We start from the raw sequence: 23,312 nt of genomic DNA, 5'->3' as shown, positions 1-23,312 counted from the left end.
TATATATAACATATGTATAACAAGCACTAATGTGATTCTCAAAATATATGCATCTCAGATTAATTACCTTGTAAGCACATCAAGATATTGGCAACGTAGTAAGATTATTTATCAATAGTTTTTATTTTATTGGCTGTGCTTAGTGTACTGCTTTATTGAATCTTGAGAGAACTATTTTTTCAGTAACATGATTTAAATTTGAGCTAAAGGGATTCTTATTGCCAAGGAATCATAGTCTTTTCTGAACTGCAACTACAGTGTTAAAGTATTTTATTTATAGAGAGAATTTGTGAAGAAGATAATGAAGAGTTCCTATAAAAAATTATTTGGGGAGTCCACAGAGAAGAATCTGTCATAAACTATAAAAATAACAGGCCTGACAAATCAATTGATTGTTTGAAAGTCTTTTTTGATACAATTCTTTATCAGACGTGTGGTCTGATCTCAAGTTCAGTTTCACAGACATTTTGCAAGAGGTCTTTATGAGGCAGGCCCTGTGCTAGGTATTAGGGATACAACATTATCTAAATATGGTCACTGTCCTCACATTCCAGCTGTCACAACACAAGTATGTACAATGAAAGAGGTCAGGATAGGGTGTGACTCCAGAGCCAAAGTCAGGAGTCCTCACCCAGAGCGTGGATGTGGGTCATGGGGGGTCGAGGAAGGAGGGAGCTGAGCCTAGGCTCACATGAAACTGTGGATTTGTGTCCCAGTAAGACAAAAATTGAACAAGGGTTCCTTGTCATGTTAAGTGCAAGTTCTAGCTGGGTGCAAAGGCTCATTCCTATAATCCCAGCAATTTGAGAGGCTGAGGCGGAAAGATCACTTGAGCCCAAGGAGTTCAAGTTCAGCCTGGGCAACATAGCAAGACGCCCATCTCGACAAAAATAAAAAGGAGCAAATAGTAAAATTTTAAAGCACTGACTTTCATCTTCTGATCTGATCAGTGAAGCAAAAGGTATATGTATTTTGAAGTTGCAGTGGGTGCTTGGTTATTATTCAGGTCCTTGGGTTCTTCTGAGAAATAAAATCCTTGAAATTTGCTCAGACTCACCCCAAAGCATATTGTTCAAAATTGGATTAAATTGACCATATTCTTCTCGTCCAGGAAAGGGATAGGAGGATCTTTATGGTATAATGCTAGGAACAGAAATATGTCAGAAGCCAGTCTCCCTATGCTGCTAGAAGTAATTCTGTAGAATTTCATTGGAGCTTCTAGATAGGATGGCCTTTCATCTGCATCTGTGTCCCTCTGTCACAACCAATGCGGGGAGAGAAGCTTCCCTAGGTGGTTTCTGTGTTTTTCTTCATCTTGGCAACAAATCAAACGTTTGTAAAGATGAACCCTTGAATTGCTTGACTATTTGCAATTTGTTTTATTTCTATGATGGGCTTAAAAATCTGTTTTTATCAAAAATGCTTTTTAGAAGACATTGAGTTCTGTTGTCCCTGACTGATAATACATTCAGAAGAAGTGATGTCAGGGTTTTCTAAGGTGAGCCCATGTGTTAGGTGAGCGTTCATTCCCAGAGCCTTCGTGGTAAAAGAGACCTTTGACAATCGCTTGGTTAAATCTCTTCATTTTAGCCCTGAGGAAAATGAGTCCCAGGAAAGCCAAATGGCCTGTCCACGTCTGATCTACAGGACCAGGAGAGAGGGCCTTAGCCTCCATCTGCCCAGCTCAGGGGCCTTTATACCCTGAAATATCTGGAACTACAACGGTTTTATCTTGCAGGCCATTTTCATGAAGTAGGAAAACTCCCTATAGCAAATCACTTGATATATGTGCACATCTCTTAGCTATCTGTTAAAATGAAGATTCTTATCCAGTAGCTCTAGTCTACGACCTGAGAATCTGTATTTCTACTAACCGCAGTGCCTAAGGAGCTCATCAGACCTTATAACTCTGGGAAGTAACATGCAGGACATTTATCTCTCAAGTCAAGATAGAAATTAGCAAAAGGATTGTTCTGGTTAAGAAATACAGCTGAGAATTCCAAAGCAACAATTTGCATACCTCAAATAGCCCTAGTACTATGCACCACATTTTCTGTGTGATCTTATGATGGAGATAAACCGTCATCCTCTAAGGCTAGCTTCCTAGGAAACTTCATGTTAGAAGTTCATAATAATTAGAAAATTGATGGGGTAAGATTCCTGACTCCCTTTACCTAGTTGCCCTGTGGTCTCTGATTCTACAACTGGTTATAAGATGCCTAAATGATCATTTCCTTATAAATGCTTTTCCTTCTCTTAAGGACATCTTGATCCCTCAACTATTTGTTAATTTCGTGATCTTTAAATAAGGGCATTTCTTGGCTCAGGTGACTTGCAGGTGTGTGTGTGTGTGTGAGTCTCCTCTGCATACACACAGAGTATCCACATCTCTTACACTTTGTTCTTTGTATGAAACAAGCTCATTACTGTGCCCAACATGAAAATTTTAATTGTTTTCAAGAATGCGAACAGGTAAGATGAAAAATGATCATTATCAAATATGTCCTTAATTCTGAGAATTACCTGCTTTAGTTATAGAGTATGTCTGTATGAATTTATAGGAATTTATAGTCCTGGTTCAGAAACAAATACTAACCTCATTTATTCAGAAATTATTTTGTCCAATAAGTTATATGGAAAAAAGTTTCTGTGTATTTTTTTCTTATATATCTTCAGAGGAATTCTTATCCAAACATGTAGTTGATGAGAAATGACCCCAACCTCATAGGTTATGGCTCATCTTCACACATTTCTCCGGGTAGATCTTCCTTTATTCCCCGCAACAAAAGTCTTCTAAACAAAAATCAATTCATTTATATAAAAGTACTTTGAAAAGTTAAAAAGAGCTATATTTGTTTAAGTTTACTGATATCATCAGTGCTGTAAGTTTTTATAAGTACTCGGCTGCAAAAAATCTGGAACTGCAACGGTTTTATCTTGCAGGCCATTTTCATAGGAAAACTCTGTATAGCAAATCACTTGGTAATTTGGCTTGAAGGGAAAGGACATCACCCCTATACTTGTAAAAATGAATAGTTTTATTCGTATCTCTTAGCTGTCAAACAGATAGTGTTGATTCTCATTTACTCTGGAGAAGAAAGGGTTTTATGAAAATCTCTAGGTCTGTGCTGTCAGTGGTAAATTACATTAGGTGCTTTGCATAATGGTCATTGTTAGATGAACTGTCACTAATTATGACTATGGGCATTGGGCATTCGAATAAAAGTTTTTCTATCTGTAAGTATATTTTCTTCCTAGAACCTTTCAGGGGCCCTATTTATTACAGCATGATATTGGATAAAATTAATCCAATTGTAACAGCAACAAAAAGAATAATTATTAATGTAAATAACTTCCACGGTTAAACACAGGCCCATTGGGTAACCTTAGGAACGATACTACACCAACATTCTAAAATTTGATGTAATTTTATACAATTTCAAAATAGCTTTACCTTAACTGCAAAATGACATCTATGAAGGACTTCTATAGAGCAACTATTCTGAATAGAACCATATTAATTTAGCCATTAATTTGGGATAACTCATGTCAGTGAAATTTGTTCTGATAAAAATCTGCTTCCACGATCTGCCTTTCAACATTTAAAAATGAGAGTTTATTTGTAACTTTTTTTTTTTAAGAAAAAAGCAGAGATGTGGTTTTTCTGGTTAGTCCGTGACTTCCACTGCTGGACGATTTAACATGCCCTTAGAAAATACCTAAGAAATAAGAACAAAATCAGGGGTATGCAAAGAAAAGTGCAAGATCATTTAATCACAAAAGACAGGGTTGGAACACGTAAACTCTTATCAAAACCACTGTTTTACCATTGTAAAAAACCATTGATCAGTGGCAAACCTGGTCTTGTCGAAGGGAACGTGGCCGCTGCCCAGGCCTCGCCACCCTTATTCAGCATTTCAGCCTCACTGCAGTTAAATTTCAGTTCACTGATTATTTGAAGACTGAAGCAAGCAACAGCAACAAGTCTATAATCCAGAGTTTTCATGGGCCATGATTTTCTAAATGTTTTTTTTTTTTTTCTTTTCTTTACCGTTGTTCAGTACCAGGTCATTTTTAGGAATCTCCATATCCCATAGGAGGGAAGTTGCCAGGCTAAAAGTTCAGTGTCTTTAGCATTTTTTTTTGCTTATCACATTTTTGCCCTCTAGGTGCCAACCTGGATTCACTGGAGCAAGATGTACTGAGAATGTGCCCATGAAAGTCCAAAACCAAGAAAGTATGTTACAATAATCTGAAGCTTGCTTTCTCCCCCACTGCAGCGTCAGTCACTACTGCTTGGTGCGGTTACAGCCCGGGAACAGCGGATTCCTCGCTTCTTATCCTGGCTTCACCACTCAGGCATAATAAACCGTTCAGTGTGACCTTATTGGACTGTGTCGCCACGTGTCCTAAACCTATGAGAATTACCAGTCAGGCTGGCTGGTGATGGTGGCACTCGTGGCAGGCAAACCAACCAAAAAAAAAAAAACCATTTCCTTCCAACCTCTGGGACCCAAGCTGTCAAATGGGAAAACTGAGATGGCTAAAAGGTCAGATTTTAAGTGGCTCCCTTTGAAAATGAAGCAGTCACTTAAAATGCTGGGCGACTTTCTGCCGTGCAGACCTAAGACCTGCATCCAGTCCAAGTTCTCAGCCATTCATCTGGAAGGGTGTGCACGGGGAGGGGGTGTGCGCCGAGAGTTTGGAAGCCTCGATTAGGACCGAGGGATCCGTGCCCTGAGGGTGTGAACCACCAAGTTCAGTCAAATGAAACTGAAGGAGCTTCTTTCTAGCGTATATTCACCTCTTCTCTTTTTCTCTGTTTTTTTTTTCTACCATTGTTTTTTGTTTCTTCTCTCAGGTGCCCAAATGAGTTTACTGGTGATCGCTGCCAAAACTACGTAATGGCCAGCTTCTACAGTACGTCCACTCCCTTTCTGTCTCTGCCTGAATAGGAGCATGCGCAGTCGGTGCTTCTTGCTGTGCCGCGTCTGCCCCCAGATCACACCTAGCGCTAGATGCGTTTACCAGGTCTAACGTTGACTGCCTCTGCCTGTCGCATGAGAACCTTAACAAAAGCCATGTATCACTTCCTCTGTTTGTGACTAGTTGGCTCTGAGATACTAATAGGTGTGTGAGGCTCCGGATGTTTCTGGAATTGATACTGAATGCTGTGATACGAACTCAATAGTCCCTATCAAGCCGTGCAATTATAAGAATAAAGGCCTTGAAAAGTCTCACTTGTATTGATAAAATAAAAATCATTCCACTGCACAGTCCATCTTTTTTATGCCATGACAGCACCCCAAGAAGGGTGTTGCTAAGCTGTAACCAATATGCTCTTGAAACGATGGTAAGTTAATTCCAGCTCAGAATGTGTTGTTTATGACAAATAAACATCATAAAAGGAGTTCAGACGTTTCTCTTCATTAACCAGTTTGCATTTAGGTATTTAAAAAAAAAAAAAAAACCACTAAATAGAAAAACGAAAAAGAAACATTTCACAGCAAAGGAAATAGCTCAGCTTCTATTTATGTTGACCAGGAAATAAGTAATTCAGGACAATTAAAACAGTCATCTATGTTAGCGTTGTCTTTGTGTTAGCTTTTCTTTTTGTTAGTTTCAGAGGAAATTTTAAAAGAAAAGAGTCACTATTTTTTTTAAATTATTTACTTTAGGACTATAACAGTTCAACTCCGAGATGAACTGAGAAATTCTGGTGGGTTTCTGAAGTTTAAACGTCACCATTCCTAAAAACCAGTTCACATTGTACGTAATTAATTGCCTGGATAAATAAGCTCAGTATTTGTCCTCTTGTGAACTGGGTGTGTAGATTTAGACTCTGCAGCTTTCAAAATATTGTATTTAAAATGGATTCCATGTAGTTATTTATTCAGGTGAAATGCTGGCAAGTCTTTTCTGTAAAGGTGTGGGCAGTAAATACTTCAAGGTTTGTGGTGTGATACTGTCAACATCACAACTACCCCACCTGCCCATTGGACCAGGAAGGCAGCCATGGACAGTACTGATGCTCACGGCTGCGCTCCATTAAATCTTTATTTACAAAACCAGACGATGGACTAGATTTGTCAACCGCTGATTGAGATTGTCAGTTGCTCACTTGGAAAAGTATGTCACATAGCTTAGTGCCGTTTAAATTGATATGGCATAAGAAACAGTGATGAAAGCTGGCTATTTATAGAAACCCTAAAAGAATCCTATTGACCCTGACTCTAATACATGCAAAAAATAAAGTTCTATAACTCATGTTATCATCATAGAAATTTTCAGAAGACTTTTTATAGTGCATTGGGGGAGATTAGGTCTATCATGTCCAATCATTTATTTACATATCAGAGATTTTGTCACAGGCTATTTTCTTTTGCAAAAATTTAGTAAATTGACATTGCAAAATGTCTAAGCACAATCCTCACTTTATTTACAAGTCTTTAAATCATATGTATTCAGTGCACAGAATTTTTTTCTATCCGTAGCTATAATTGATAATTGAATTTTTAAAGTAATTTTGAAAGGTAGATGGAAAGTAAAAATAGAAGAGAAAATAGAATTTTGTTTAATACATGAAACCCACGCCTTTTTAGAAATGTGTGTTTGTATTTAAACAACATAGATGAAACAAGTCCATGAGGCTCTATAAATATAATAAACCGTGTTTCAGATTTTAATGAAAATTCTGAACACTTAAGTTATGCTACACTTTGTGTTGTTATATGGAGTTTGTGCTTTGAAGGCAATGCTTGGGCCCCATAGAGAGAAACTCATTAAAAATGAAGTTATATAGGGGGGCACCTGTGGCTAAGTGGGTAGAGCACCAGCCCCATATACCGAGGGTGGCGGGTTCAAACCCGGCCCCAGCACTACCAGAGAGGCTGAGGCAAGAGAATCACCTAAGCCCTAGAGGTGGAGGTTGCTGTGAGTTGTGACACCACAGCACTCTACCAAGGGCGACAAAGTAAGACTCTGTGTCTAAAAAAAAAAAAAAGATTCCATATCCCATAATAATTACACAGATTTGACAATAGTAACCAGTAGTAACCAGAAAAAAAATGCTTTCATCTTCCCTTGTAGACTGTTTCCTCTTTCAGAAGATACCACTTAAAAGTATGTATCTGTGAAGTTCAGGGTGTGATTCCTTAAATACATTCTTTAGTAAGCTTTCGATGTTTAGTAAGCTTTGGGAAGACATCCAGAAAAGCAGCATTCATATTTAACCTGATATAACAAACATTGCTAGGAACATTTCTAAACAATACATTTAATGACTGTGGGTCCACAAGCCTGTGTCTGGAAAAGCAGGAGCTTCCAGTCAGAAATTGCTCTCCAGAATTGCCGTATTCAGAGTTAATTTGCTGACCTCTGTGTCTTAAATTCTCATTTTTTATCTCTCCAAACCCCTACCTAGAGGGCAGGGAGATAAATTTGTCCTGCTCTACGAACTCTATGTTCAAGTAGCAACACAGGCTGGGGGAAGGTTAGAAAGATGCCAGCACAGTGGCCATGTTTAAATCTAGTTGTTTTTGTAGTTATAAAGTCTGGAAAGCATAAATTTTAAATACGAACTGGGAGAACATAGTCCCCAGCTTCAAAGAGAAATGTTTAAAAGTTGCCAAACAACATGGTCCGCTGAAGAATAACATTCCTTAAGAATAGACACTTTTTAAAAATACTAACACATAACTTTACATTATTAGAGTTTGATACAGTGGCTCTAGTCAAAATGTCCTATGGGGCATTGATTGACTTATAAAAACTGATTTAAAATATGAAAGAAGGGAGTAAATATATATTTTATAAGGCAGCCATTTGCCTTGAAATAAAACGTTATTTATAGTGCTTTCTAGGAAAATACTGTCAAGGTTAGTCAGCTTCAAGTCTGACCTACCTCGACACAGAATTCCTGGTTGGAAGGACTGTGTTCACCAGCCTGTGATGAGGGATGTGTGTGTGTGTCTGAGTGTGTGCGTGTACACAGGTAGGCCATAATCAATGCATTTACAGTCCTTTAAGATGAAAAAAGAAAAAGCATTGACAATTAGAGTCAGCATGGAATAAACGTGTCAGGTATAAGGAACATATAATAAGACCTAATCACAGAATGTGTTAAAAGAGTCCAATTTTAGAACGCTTAGGCCCATTCTTAAAATGAGCACTTAGCAGATATCCTTAAAAGTATTCTAAAGTCACAGGTTACCACTGCATCAATTATTTGCATGGATTTCTAGTCGTTTTTTAAACCTGTTGAAATTCAGTTGTCAAAAGTGTGTATCTTGCTAACAGTAGAATAAAGGAACACTTCACCTGTGACAATTGTCATGAGTATCAACAATTAGTGACATTTTCCTACGCGCGTGTGTGTGTGTGTATGTGTGTGTTGGTGAATGTGCCCATGTGTGCATGGAACTTGGGGGTAAGGAGAAAAGTCCTTCCATTTCCAAGGGCTCAGTGGCAGTCCGGATTGGTATATATGGATACAAAAAAAAGTATCTACATTTTATAAAGGTAAGTCTAAAATTAGAAGTCAGACACCAAATTTGACCCATTTCGAATTGGCATTGACAGAACTCCTTTAGAAATCTCAGAAGTGTAAAAAAGTCCAGACTTATGCACTAAGTCTTCAAGAATATTTGCATAAGTAGGCCCCAGAGGTTAAAAGAGTAAAATCCTGAATGTCCTCAAATTTAACAGAAAGCATAATTGCACGGATGTGTAATTTTGGTAGCAGAAAGTTGCCTTATTGTTCTTTCCTCTAATGCAATAGAAAATTTAAATTAACCTGCGGGTTAATCAGTTTTCTTCAAGCAATTATAAAATTCTAAGGCAAAGGATTAGTGAGTCAATACTTCATAGTTTCTGAAGACTTTTAGATTTAAATTAATTTTTTATATTGCTTAGAGCACAGCAGGAAATCACATGGAGGAAAGGAAACTAAACTGTTTACAGTAACCTTTGTGTTTTTGAATTATTAATTTAATTTGACAAATGCAGTGGCTAGGCAGAAGTTCAATAGGAAGCATGAGATTCGTAATGAGCCTAAACTAACATTAGATTAAACAGAACAGACAGAAAGGAATAACCTCTTTAAAAAATGAAAAGTGTGCATTCTGCTTTTTTGACTCACCATGAAAAACATGTAGCGATCAGTAGTGGAAATAAATTAGAGCGAGGTTTGCTCTAGGTCTAGAATGACTGATGCGTGCATCCTCTGCCTGGTTCCTCGTTAGGGCGATGGCCAGAAGAAATTCCAGTTTTAAGTACCAATTTCCCATTGAATTATTTGAAATTGGAGCTGCCTGATATGAATGACTTCCCGTGAAATGAAATTAGAGTTAGGCTCACAGACTTACCTCTAAAACTGTAAATGCCGTAATATGTATGCATGGGCATGCTACTAATTTTATTGAAGACTTAACCAAGCTTTCTACGCAACTAATGTAGATCATTAGCGGTGTTCAGGTAGGCGTGGAATAAGGATTCTCTGGAAAGAGCTTTGTAGATATCGCTTGATTTTAACCCTTAAATCATTACTGACTGGTAGGAGGAAAAGGCAAAGAAGGAGGGGGGTTCTAGGAAGAAAAACTGGGTCACATCATGGAAATGAGTAAGGAAATTTATTACCAACTTCCTTGGGAAATGAAATCTTTGCACTCTGATGTTCCAAAATGTATAAGAAGAAAACAAATGGGGGAAAAAATATGTCAATTGGACAAATTGAGCATTGCACGACAGCAAGAGAAATTTGCTTGGGTGTGAATAAATTATTCTGCTGTGAACTTAGTGCAACCAAATTAACCCTAAGCCCCTCACTTTTAATTTAAGAAAATTTTAGCTTATTTGCCTGAGTCCACTGGACCCAAGGCAAAGGCACCTCTCTGCTGTATATATAGTGCCTCCCGTTACCCTTGCTGGTCAGTGTACTATTCGATACGTACTTTTCTGTTTTAATTTAGGAAACTTCCTTTCCTTAAAGGGCCACAGTAAGTGTTAAAGCATCCTAAGGGCTGTCTTCCTGGCCACGTGATTAGTCAAAAGTAAACGTAAACGCAGGAAGGGGCCAAGGCTCATCTCCAGATAAGCCCTCCAGAGGGGTAAGAGGGTGTCTCTTACCCCTCTGCTGTTAGCTGGCATATTTGAAGTCTTCTTTCTTCCCCAGAAACACCCAGAGAGGTGTGGGTTTGTACCATAAGCATTTTGTTCATGACAAATTAACTTGTCCCAAAGTCACTAAACAGGTCAGCGGCAGAGGCAGGACCTCAAACCAAGATGATCCCAGCACACTTACCACCTGCTTTCCCCCTCTCTATATGAGGCACTTTCTCCATGCCCCAAATGATGATTTTCTAAGAGAAACACCCTCTTCACTGCCTTTTTTCAAGCTTAAGAGATGCTTTGCAATATTATCAGATTGCCCTAGTGTCTGTCAAATCTGCGATCAAGGGGGATTATAGAGGACTCCGTGTATATTCTATTTCCCCTTCCCGCCTGCCTCCACCCCCCACACATACAATGAAGGCAAGTCCTAAGGGCTTCTGCAGGGTGAAATTTGATTGTCCATTTTTATTTTGAGAATGAAAAGATTTATTTTTCTTTGCCTCGTTTTCCTCACTTCTTCATTCGGACCTGTGCAGATTCTGCTAGTCTTGCAATCCTGGGATCTGTGGGACCGGAGCTGCCAGGGCTGCTGGCTGATGGTCACGCCTTTGAGTCCCCTACCCTGGGCAGCCCTGCAGATTTTCTTAACGCCCATGCCAGTCGGAGCTCAGTGCTATGGAGAGATGATCTCATTGGTTCTTTGTTAGCTGAAGGAGGAATAAGTCGAAATTAACTAAAAACCTCAGGAACTGTCTCTCCCTTGCTTAATTTTTTTTTTCTGTTTGCTAAAGTAAGGCATAGAATTGTCCTATGCTACACAGAAATTATATGTTAAAAAAAAATAATAATAACAACTCAAAAGAGTCTCCACTGTCCCAAATCTTCATCTGGGTGTTTTTGGGCAGAAGCGTTCGTTTCTTTCTGTGAATGAAACTCGTAAATGATGAAGAAAGTGGGAGATTCAGAGGAGAAAATGAAACGCAGCTACAAAACACATCACCAAAGGAAAAGGAACCCGAAAGCGTCACTACCCACTAACGGGAAAATGTAAATTCAGCATGATGGCGTTTTCAGACCAAGTAACACCCTCTTGGCTTCTGCTCCTGGCTCTGCCCCTGTACGGCTTTGGATAAAGGAAAAAAGAAAAAAAAAAAAAGAAAGAAAAAATTATCTCCTTGGAACTTTGTTTCTGCCTTTTTTTAAAAAAAAAAAGTAATGAAATAATTTCAAATGATTTTTTTTTTTCTGATTAGAAAAATAATTTTTTCATTCCCCAACAAGGAAGTAGGGCAAGGCTCTGTAAACTGCTTCACTTCTCCCTCAGTAAGGTCTTTTAAGGGTTAATCGAGACACAGTGTGCAGTATTTGCACACCCCTTACCAAGAGGAGTTCCCCGTGTGGGCTCCAGGGGGCGTACCTGAGCACTGCTTCCTTACCCGCCCTGCTCCCCTGGTCAGTGTGCACGCAGAGAGCCGTAGTTGTCATGTTTAATGTGTTTTGGAGTGCAGTGTATTGCTCTTTTCTGAAACTTTTTCCCTTTCTCTTTTTTTGTCAACTTTCTGCATTGGCAGAGCATCTTGGGATTGAATTTATGGGTATGGACCAATCATCGTTCCTTTTAGCCTGCAGAATTTAGAGCCTCTGAGCTGAAATCTTTCTCCCTTTCCTGCTCTTACCTTTCAGTTCCTAACTAATTCCTTTGTCTTTAGAAGGGATCATACAGCTATAACAATGATTTCTCTGCTTTCAATGTATGATTAGTTTACTGAGATGGTACTGAACGCAGCAGCTCTTAAATTCCCAAGCTCCTTTCACTTAGAGTTTCAAATCACCTCACCCGCTACAGATTCACACACATGCCTCCTTGTTTAATCCCCTGATTGGATCTGGCTCTGCCAGTTTATAAACGCTGGGATAAGTGGGGCGTAAGGCGATGAGAGATATCAAACCTGAGAGCAAAAGAAGTTTAAATGTACTTACTTAAAAAACACACCACCTCTAAGACAGATGGAAGTTGAACACACAATGTAAAATTCACCTAAAATATAGAGGACTTAATAGACATGCAATCTCACTACCCAGATTTTCTGGAGATATTCAAGCATCGCTGGTCAACTTCGTTATCTTATGAGCAAGGAAACAATAGAAAGAAAGAAGCCCTGTGCTATTGTAGGTGGAAATTCCAGGGGTAATGGAATTAAATTTGAGTCACTAAGATTATCCAGACAAGTAATCAAATAGAAAATTTCACCCAGCAAACATAAAGAGAAAAATCCCCTATGAGCATAAGAAATTTAGGCATCCTGCCTCCAAAGGCCTTCATCCTAAATATTTGGGAGAAAAAGCCAGTCTCGGGAGGAGAGGGAAGCAGTGCCACCCTCCCAGGACCGCCCGGGCCAAACCAGCCAGTCTTTCTAAACGCTGTGTGCAGCCGTGGGATGGACATGGCCTTGGGTCAACAATGCAGTGTCCTGATTACCAGCATATCTGATCCCCATCCAGCTGGTTTGGGTGACATCATGCGGAGGGGTCATCCTGCAGACACTTCTTTCTTTGGAGGATAACATCACAGTCTGCACTGAATGTAGTCTCCATAATTTGTGGAAAATGAGGCAGTTGCAAGCTCCAGCAACCATGAGGATAAAAGCACAATTAATTGCCCATCCCCCCCCCCCTAAAAATTCTAGGAGAAAAACAATTAATTTGATGAGCAAACCTCCACATTTATATGAATGGGCCTTTGTGCACTGGAGAAGTTCTCCCAAGAGTAAGGAACACGAGAGAAAACTCCAGTATCACTGGAGTCTGGGTGAGTGGAGTTATCTTTTGGGGTTTCTTCCCTCGAAACAAAAATTGCCCCACTTCTAACAAGGCTTCTTGGCCTTCCCTGCAGTGAGGGAAAGAATCCACCATATGGATAAATTCCCTTTAGCCATAACAGTCTATTTCTCGTTTTATCACTTTATGGTCTAACGATGGAATTGACTGTTTTTGATTCCCAAGCAATGAAAGACAGGAGAGTGCAGACACAGAACATCTCCCTGAATAAGAGATTTCACAGCTTGGTAAAGACACAGTGCCGGGATCTGCCCACTTCCCAGAGGTCCACAGTTCTGGGCCAGCCCGTGTACTAAACCTCCACCTTGCATCGTTAAAGAAAATCAGACCCTACAGGTCACTTGAAACTGTGAAAGATAAGCCAGGGCTCTTGTCTCCTGGCCAGGCCTGATCAGACTGAAAAACGTGCCTGATCCGGACGCACTGTAGTCCAGCCAAACCCTAAAGACTCAGAAACATTTCTGCCTATTGAGATAAACTTACCAGTTGGATGGTCTGACTCTTTGTTCGCTACTCTATCTGCCTCTAATTTGCTCTTGCCCAGTTGACCTGATACATGCGAAAAAATAATAAGAGAAAAAAGAATCCATTGTTGCCATTATTGGTCACTGAGTATTTTTCCTTGAATGCATTCATAGTGTTGGGTCACCTGATCGACCAAAACCATGAAAAAGTCAAACAGAAATTTGGACCAGAGTTGTAGTGCATTTAGTAAATGCTGATGAGAATATAGAATTTTAATCTCACATCTGTATTCTATGGGCCTTGGCTTAAATTGGCTCATTTTTACATTACCCTTTGCCCTTTCTCGAGCTGCCTTTTTATTTCCATAAAATAATCATTTTGCTGGAAAACGTGTGTCTCCCCACATAACGTGGGAAGAATGGGCCAGTCATCACGCACCGTTTGTTTGCAAACCCCACTCGACCTATTCTTTCGTAATTAACAACAGCCAAAAGGAGACGTGTCCAAAGAACCCCTGAGAATGCACGTGACGCCTTTTTTTTTCCTCTTTAGCCCTTGTCTGTGCCCCCATTTTTGAAGTTGGCAGAAGAGTTTCCCAGCTTTTTGTAGAGATAGGACAATAAGATGTCAATGAAAAAGTGTAATCATCGCCTTACCATTTTAAAGAGGAAAACAGAGCGGAGGACAGAGGGCAGCGTCAGGCAGGCCTTCCTTTTCTTGGGGACAATCTCTACACTCCTGTTTCCTCCCCAGCTCATCCCAGCTCACAGCCCAAGGAACTCTGCTCTGTGTCCTGAGTCCCAGAGAGGGGGACCAGTGGGATGCTAGCTCTTCTTACACTAAATAAGAAGTGTAGATATTTAGATATACTCAATTGGTCTGGTTGATTAGATATCCTATCATTTGGATACACTAAAATGAAAACCCGATCAGAAGGTCAAGAAGGGAGGCTCCAGGGGCATCAGCTAACAGATAACACCTCCTAGCAAATCCCCTGTTCTGTGGCTGGGACTGGGTGGGGAGAAAAACAACAGACACAGCGATTAACACATAAGTGCTCACACGCCATGCTCACATTTGACTTTTGCTGCACCAAAAAAAATAAAATCCACGCCACCAGCTCTGTGTGTGCTGATACATTGTCTGGCACTCAACGCACCGGCCGCTTTGCTTCCTAATTGCGGCTTCCAGATGACTGCTAGCCTAGGGCAGGAGTTATGCTGTATGGAATGACCCTTCCAGTTTTGCACCCACCTTCTCTTCCCATCTGAGCATCCCCTCCCTCTGGTTTTCTTTTCTTTCTTTATTTTTCCTCCCTTAGTATCGGGCATGCTGTGCCAGGGACTTCAGATGGCTCCTTAACCTTTAACCTTGATTTCCCGTGTACTCGAATTCCTTGCTTTCTCTGTCATTCTGTTGGTCCGTCCGTCCCCCCAGTTTGTTTTCCCTCTCTGCCTCCACCCCTTCTGATTTGTTTTTGTGTAATCTCTGCAGCATTCTCCATCTTATACCCACTGACTTCTGTTCTCCTCCTTCTCCTGTTAATAATCAGTGCTATATTAATTTGATTTGACCATGTTCTTGACCCGTTAACTGGAGTTGGATGATTGTGGGCTTGGCTTGTAGGAAATGTTTTGTTTCGTGATAAGGTCCACTGTATCACAGAAATCAAAATTGGCTTTTTCATTTCAAAAAAAGGCCTGCACCTTGCCCTCTCTCAAAAGCCAGAAGAAGGTGAAGTTGCTGAGATTGCAGATGGAAAAGAGAAATATTCTTTGAGGGTCACACGTCAAGGTCCAGATAAGAGAGCTCCATTCGTACAATATTTCCCAGTTCTTCACCAGCTTATTAAGCTCGTTAATCATAATGCAGAGTCAACAGTTTGCATTATTTATTACGTGCTGGTTCAGTTCACTCTCTGGTGAACTTGTGAAGATCTTCCAGTAAACGCCATTAGACTGGTCAAAAGCTCAGGGTCTCCATTAAATCAGCAAATCTTTTGAGGACCTGCCTTAATAAAATCAAGTTGTAACCTAGAGAAACTAATTTGCAAAGAGAAGAACTTCCATGAATTAGAGAATGATTGCATTTGGGGTCCAGCTGGTCCTTTAGTTCAAAGTTCTAAGAGTCACATTTCCTTAGCATGACCTACCCTGGTGAATTTGCCAAGTTGGCTGAAGCAGAATGTGCAGTCCCTTCCAAATCACACATACCTTTTGTGCTAGTGACTTCTTTATACAAATAAATGTGTTCTCTAAGGACAATGGGTGAAGTCATTAGAATTGTCTTCCAGGGGACCAGTCTTCATTTGGGCCCACCACTACCCCACCCATCATTCTGGATTTTCTTTGATACAGTGCCCTGCCACTTTGTATTATTTTTCTTTTTATGTTCATATTTTATGGTTAAATCATAGAAAGCATGACTCAAATTATTTGTGAACTACAAGCCAAGTTCACGTTTGCAAATGTCTTTGAATGTAATATATTTTTAAGTTAGAAATGACTCTTTGTAAAGACCACTGGATATAAAGTGATGATATAAGATCACTGGGAAACACAAGGAGATGGGGGGCAGTGGACAGAGAAGGGAGGAGAGAGGAAAGGGGGGTTCCCAGTGACGCCAATTCCAGCTCCATTTATTGACGTTGATTCCTGTTGTCTTTACAAGAGATTTTTAATTTTTTTGAAAGATACTCTTTAAAGTATAAAACTATAGAGATAAAAACTATAGAATTTTAACCAAATAGTTATTTTGTAATTAATGTTCATAATCTCCCAATTTAATATCACTTATATACCTGTATCTGTAGCTTATAATTAGATTCATTAGAGTGTAGTATCTTTATTGTAAATGGCCCCAGCTGGCTCTGTTATTTACGTTCAAAGCGTAGTGTAGAGCATGTTGTATCTTAGCTCTGTCTGTAAACGTAAAGGATCGTCCTGTGTTAATTTTTCTCGTGAACATGGACAGTGTCATGCAGCATGCTGACTGTTCAGTTGTAGTAAGCCCTGGCGAGGAAGTGACCTGTGCTGACACCTGCTTTCCCTCCCTTTCCAGAAGCGGAGGAGCTCTACCAGAAGAGAGTGCTGACCATAACTGGCATCTGTATCGCCCTCCTCGTGGTCGGCATCATGTGTGTGGTGGCCTACTGCAAAACCAAGTAAACCTTCCTTCCGCCCGCCTTCTCTCTTCTTAGTGCAGAGACAGTCGTCATGGCTTTGTAGAATCTTGGATGGGGAGGATCAGGGACTTAGGGGAGGTGGGAGAGAATTTTCCCCCTGCATAATGTTTTTTGAGGACCTCTCCTAATCAGACACATTAGAAAGCTTTGCCTATGTGTGTGAGAGGGCTTAGATTTCTGGTAAGTGACCACAGCCCCATGAGTGGAGAAAGGCCAGTGAGGCAGCCTTAGACAAAGCCCACAAGTGCCCGCGTGTGTGCACGTGAGCACCGTGTACTAAGAGGCGAGCGCAGGTGCCGAAGGTCCGTGTGACATCACTGCTGAGGATGAGTCCAATTCACACTAAAACTTCGAAGAGAAAGGACACACTTTGTGATGTTTGAAATGCAGTTTTATGAAAGTTATAGTGATTTTTTTTTGACATCCGCACATAAATTTGATTCCATTCTTTATTCTTTTGTTCACCAACTTTTGATTTGATTTGATTTTTTGATACACCAATCTCCCTCCCCCCCACTTGAGTTTAATCGTGTTTCTCTGTTGTGTGAGCGTGCATTTGTTCATTTACTGGTTTCATATTAGCCTTGAGTACATCGGATACTTGCTTCCCTTTCTTACAGTACTTTTTATAGTGATTATTTTTCAATTCTGTTACTATCTAATTAGGTTCGTAGTATAAATGCTCTCAAAATGTGAGCTGTACAAAAGGAATCTCAGGGGAAGAAAAATTGAACAAAACTTGCTTTGAAAGAATAAAAGGGAAAACATTACACTAAGTTTGTGTCCACTGTGTTTGGCCCCTAAGCTTGGTCCACATTAACAGGTCCAATTACTGTGGGACGTGAAGACCTTTCACTTTCCTCTTGAACATATCACTTCCACTTCATGTCTGAAATAAAGCTAAATTAATAGGGTTTTTAAAAATTTTTACTTCATAAAGTTGTATTGCCAAAACATTCTTGGGAATGTTATTGGAATCTGAATGTTGCACTGAGGATGAAAAATAATACACTTTTAGACCACAAAATCAAGGGCCCCAGTTGTGTTCTCTTGGTCTGCCATGATTTAGTGTGTTGTCAGAATTGAGTAAGTGGTAGAGATAGCCTTCATGGAATCAACCCATGAGTCCTTCGATATTCATTACCTAATGATATAAAAACCATTACAGGTTTTTGCACCCATAGCACAATGGTTACAGGGCCAGCCACATACGCTGAGGTTGGCAGGTTCAAACCGGGTCCGGGCCAGCTAAACAACAATGACAAGCACAACAAAAAAATAGCCAGGCATTGTCATGGTGCCCATAGTCCCAGCTACTTTGGAGGCTGAGGCAAGAGAATCGCTTAAGTCTAAGAGTTTGAGGTTGCTGTGAGCTGTGATGCCAAAGCACTCTACAGAGGATGACATAGTGAAACTCTGTCTTAAAAAAAAAAAAGAAGAAGAAGAAAAAACCATTACAAGAGTAGGATCAAGTTACCGTTGTGACATAATCTCCTGGCAAAATATGTCTATATTCTCACTCAAGTAGATGTGATATATGCACACACACCAACTGTGTATAATATATAGATTCAAATCTCAGTTCATTTTCTTGAAACCCATGAGAACAACTATAAAGGGAATCAGCTTTCTCAGTTCTATAAAACAAATTCTCCTCTAAAACAAATCTTTAAGACTTAGGCCATGGTAGATTGACTAGGCAAGTTGAGATTTTAGCCAAATATCAACTTACTCATTTTCTCATCCTTTTTTCTTTCTTGTCTGAGCCAAACAATTAAATTTCTGTTAGGATCCCATTCAGCCTTTTAATCTATTTTCTGTGGAGGTGTGATCTCACTTATTCTGAGGTGGAATGAACACACCCCATTCTTCCTTCCTTATCACCCGGCAGCCTTGAGGTGCCCATAGGTGTCACTAGCCTAGAGGTTTGGCTGTACCCAGAAATGTAAACAACAGAAAAAATAAGCATTCCCTTTTTATATCCAGGAAACAACGGAAAAAGCTTCACGACCGGCTTCGGCAGAGTCTTCGGTCCGAGCGGAACAACATGGTGAACATAGCCAACGGGCCCCACCACCCCAACCCCCCTCCCGAGAACGTTCAGCTGGTGAATGTATGTTGATTCTGGCCGGTGGAGAAAACGGGGCAACTCTCCTGGTTTGGGCTCCTTGAAGTTTATTTTCTAAAGCTCTTAGGCTTTTAGCTGCTGCCATTAATCACCATGGCTTCCAGGAATCCAAGTTTTTGCCAGGAGAAAATAAGGGGGACATTTTTGAAAGTGGATTTGGTGACTGTAAAACAAGCCCATTTCCTCTTAGAAAGTGTTGGTCAGTGGGGTTGGAATCATCATGTTGAGTTTGTGGCCTTCGGTATTCATGATGAAATTAAGAGTACAGGAATCAAAAAGAAATGCTTTTTAAAAATCATTTGGAAACAAAGGCTACTCTGGTCTCTGATTGGTTAGTATGGATAACCAAGCAGAGGGCTCTGCAGTTATTTTTATTAGGGGCACGCACAGCACCTGCTGATTCACAGTTTCTGATCTCCAAAGGAAGAAATAAGGTTATGAAAAGGTCCGGTGGCTTATCAAGTATGCTTCTCAGTAGCAAAACCGGAAGAACATTGCCTGGCTCTTGAGCATGTCTGCACGGCCTCCAGATGAGCTATATCTGTAATCGTTCAGATACTATACTTACACTTTACCAAGCCCTCAGTTTTTAAATATAGCTAGATCAAAGAATATTAGATTCTGGAGCGTTTTAAGGTATCTTCCAAACTTCTCTCTCTCCCTTTACTTTTAATAGATCAGAGCCAGAGCAGGACTGAGCTCCTCTGGCTTTTAGAGTCCTGCTTTTTTGATTCTAGCATAATCCTAGTTTTCTTCATTTTCCTCTGCTGTATGGCTTTTGTCAAATAAACAAAGCTCAAAGATTATATTGCAGTACCATTTTCTAGCCTATAAAAAAGGAAGTATATTTTGAGTAGATTCAAGCCCAGAGGTGGCAGTCACTAAACCACCAGCAGGTCTTATAGCACAGACCTTCAGGAGACTGTTGGAGCTACCGGGTACCATCTTGGTTGCTTTCTTCCTTCAACAGTGTCCTCCGACTGTGCAGCTGATAAATACAGGCACAGCAAATAGAACTGTGACCTGTCTCTGTGTTATAATACGTTACGTAATGTATACAAGGCAGAGTGGCTGCCTGGATTACCCTGTGGTTCAAGTTGTGTGACGTTCGGTTTTGATCTTCCTCAACCTTATTTCTTCATTATGAAAACAAGCATAAAAACAATACTTCCAAGACTCGTTGGAAGGGCGTTACATAAGATAATCTGCGTAAAACAGCCAGGTGGCATTTACTGAATGTTTGATGATTGTTAAACCTTATTTTCATTAGATTTCCTGAGCTCACGCTGCCTCCCAAGAGAAAGAGTGACTTGATGCCCAGTATAGATGTAGATCACTATGTATCTTTTCATTAAATCCAGCTAGTTGTACTTCCCAAGAAGACCCAGGTGGAATGGCCTTTCTATCAAGAGAATGACAAGTTGTATATTTGGGGGTTTCCGTGAATATATCAGGCTCATTAGAGGCCACAGACCATCAGACTATAAAGTACCCTTCAGTAAAGAGTATTCCTTCCCATTATTTAACTCAGTTTGGCATTGATATTAACAGCATTTAAAACACAACATCAGGCTTGGCACCTGTGGCTCAAGTGACTAAGGTGCCAGCCACATACACCTAAGGTGGCAGGTTTGAATCCAGCTCCGGCCCACCAAATAAAAATGATGGCTGCAACCAAAAAATAGCCAGGCATTGTGGCGGGTGCCTATGGTCCCAGGTACTTGGGAGGCTAAGGCAGGAGACTTGCTTAAGCCCAGGAGTTGGAGGTTGCTGTGAGCTGTGATGCTATGGCACTCTACCCAGGGGGACAGCTTGAGGCTCTGTCTCAAAAAAATAAAATAAAATAAAATAAAATAAAATACAACACAACACAACATCAAAATAGGCCTCTTTCAGTAATAGAAAGCAGTAATAGCTTCTACAATTTGCTGATGTAAATAAAGAATCTACCTGCACTAAATGCGGGTATAAGGCCCTTTATATATGCATTGTATAAGATATGATTTGTTTCATGGGATTTTTCATGATATTTGACCTTGACCTCTACTATAACCCTCAACTTTCTAAACAGCTACTGATAACAAGTTTCAGTGATATCAATAGGGCAAATGGGTACTAGGAAATTGAGAAAGAAAGATTCAAAATATAGAAGTTTTTAAAAAAAGTTCTAATGACTTAAAATTTGAAATAAGACAGACCACCTCTGTGCTTTTGTTCCATTCAAACATTTGTTAGTCTTCTTCAACTTGCAATAGCTATATTCTGGTATAGCTATATTTTGTTATATTCTTAACAGAAATGAATGCTGAACATGTATTTGTATTGAATTCTCGTCATGTTATCAATTGGAAATGAAATGGAAGAAATAGGTCTTTGCTAATAAAATATATTTGGGATGGTAGGACCTACCTTGCACGTACATCTGGAGAGTATTTTAGTAGCTCTATCCATCCACTCTAAAAGCCAGGGCACCCAGGACCATCCAGTTACTGGAGAAATGGAATTCATTACAAAGCATGTATATATGTAAGAATAGATTTATTTGTGTATAACAACATTAATATTTTGATCTACTTGAATCTTCAAGTTCTATCTCTTCGTTTATCTAGCAATACGTCTCTAAAAACGTCATCTCTAGTGAGCAAATTGTTGAGAGAGAAGCTGAGACGTCATTCTCCACCAGCCATTACACGTCGACAGCCCATCACTCCACGACTGTCACCCAGACTCCTAGTCACAGGTATGGGAATGAAGATCCTTCCCGCCATTTCTCTAAGAATGAAGTTTTGCACGTTGCCTTTTGTTATTGCCTCTTGAGAAAGGAACTGGAAAGACTGAATGTGACTCTGAAATGTGTCGTTTTTGAAATTGACACTTTCAACCTTGACTGGTTCTGCCCTTACATGCCGTATAAATTTAAGCCTCAATTTTCCTTTTACCGAAGAAGACAGAATGATACCCCCATCAGATCAGTGTTCCCCTCTCTGAGATTATCTTGCTACACTGGGGAAAGTCTGTCTTTTGGTTCTTTTTCTTCAGAATACTTAGAAGCTGACTTCTTGCAATATTTGGATAGCCCTGGGAAGTGCCCCTAAGAATTGGTTAAATGGCTGAACCAGTTCAAATGTTCCAAGTGTCCCAGTGATCTGAGTGGACTCTACCAAGATGAACATGAGACTTCTGATTAATTTACCTCTCACTACAAAGTGTTTCTTTAACCTGAGCCACTCTAGATCAGAGAGACTGCAAGACTAGTTAGGACAGAGTGGCGTTTGATAAATATCTATCTATTGAGTAAACAAATGGATAAACTGTCTCCTTACAAAGCCAATCTGAACCAAAACACTTTTTCTATAGCAAATATCTTTGTAACTATTCTATTCTGAGACAGGTCGTGTTGGAGGGAGCTATGGATGCCGCAATCCTTTGAAATATTTGTCAGAATTGCTTCTTGTTATTTATATTTTTACATATAACTTTTTTTTTTAATTTCGGGATATTAGGAGGTACCTGTGTTTTGTTCGCATACTTAGTTGTATACCCCCTTCCCGGTGTGCACTGTTCCTGATAGGTGTGCATTTACTCTTCCCTCCTTCCCCCCTTTCCAAGCTTGGTTTTCGTTGAGACTGACTTCCTACGTGCACGTAGGTGTTGGCTGATCCCACCTGGCACTCAGTGCCTGTGTTTGTTTCTGCATTCCTGTGATGTTCCACTTAGAAGAATGGTCTCCATTTCCATCCAGGTTGTTTTATTTAATACATCACTGCCTCTCACGTTTCTTCCATAGCTGGAGCAATGGGCACACAGAGAGCATCCTGTCGGAAAGCCACTCGGTGATCGTGATGTCATCGGCAGAAAACAGTCGGCACAGCAGCCCGGCGGGGGGCCCAAGAGGACGTCTTAATGGCATGGGAGGTCCCCGTGAATGTAACAGCTTCCTCAGGCATGCCAGAGAAACCCCCGACTCCTACCGAGACTCTCCTCATAGCGAAAGGTAAAACTGCGGGGCGAGGCTGCTGCAGAGGAGCGAGCCTCAGTCAGAGCGCCCAGCACCTGCAGCCTCACCTCAGGAACCTGCTCTAATCAGAATCGGGGCGGCCCTTACCGTCCTAGGAGTGCCCCTAGCTGATGAAATCACTTTTCTGTTTGACTGAACTCATTTCTTCGGAGAGCCTCATGCCACCGGTCCCAGGGGCTGGCCGGCGACAAACTCACACAGAGCTGGAACCATTTGATGTGGAAGGAGCAGCCAATGGAGTTTCTGGTTCTGGCTGCAGGCTCAGACCCACTCAGGGGCTCACTGTCCTCAGTCGTAACATTAGAGAGACGGCCTTGATGTCTGATAAGGACCCCACTATAATTCCAGGGCCTTGATGTCTGATAAGGACCCCGCTATGATCCCAGCTCACTCGTTACCCAAACTCTGATACGGTGGTCGGGAGCTGTGTGTCCCGTGTGCTGACTCTGTCTTACCTTCCAGCTTCAGTTAACTCAGATCCAGGGCTGTGTCCCTGCAGCCACTGCTCGGGTTCCACCTGACAGTGTCCCTTTAACTCAGATCCAGGGCTGTGTCACTGCAGCCACTGC

At 40.6% G+C, this 23,312-nt stretch overlaps 1 protein-coding gene across 2 annotated transcripts in view; it reads left to right on the top strand.

The window, feature by feature from the left end:
- NRG1 (neuregulin 1) overlaps positions 1 to 23,312 on the top strand; it is a 119,356-nt gene that overhangs the window by 93,833 nt on the left and 2,211 nt on the right. Inside the window, exons 3-8 of one of the 2 annotated variants that reach the window (XM_012809261.2) lie at positions 4,862 to 4,920; positions 11,682 to 11,705; positions 16,474 to 16,576; positions 18,584 to 18,710; positions 21,335 to 21,465; positions 22,513 to 22,719. In XM_012809261.2, the coding sequence (XP_012664715.2) occupies positions 4,862 to 4,920; positions 11,682 to 11,705; positions 16,474 to 16,576; positions 18,584 to 18,710; positions 21,335 to 21,465; positions 22,513 to 22,719 (651 nt within the window). Of the gene's footprint in view, positions 1 to 4,169; positions 4,238 to 4,861; positions 4,921 to 11,681; positions 11,706 to 16,473; positions 16,577 to 18,583; positions 18,711 to 21,334; positions 21,466 to 22,512; positions 22,720 to 23,312 lie in introns of both variants that reach the window. The other variant, XM_012809260.1, reaches the window with a different exon arrangement.

The sequence above is a fragment of the Otolemur garnettii genome, unplaced genomic scaffold (genome assembly GCF_000181295.1).
Source record: "Otolemur garnettii isolate 467f Iridium unplaced genomic scaffold, OtoGar3 scaffold00102, whole genome shotgun sequence".
Lineage (NCBI taxonomy): Eukaryota > Metazoa > Chordata > Mammalia > Primates > Galagidae > Otolemur > Otolemur garnettii.
This window is presented reverse-complemented; position numbering and strand designations above follow the sequence as displayed.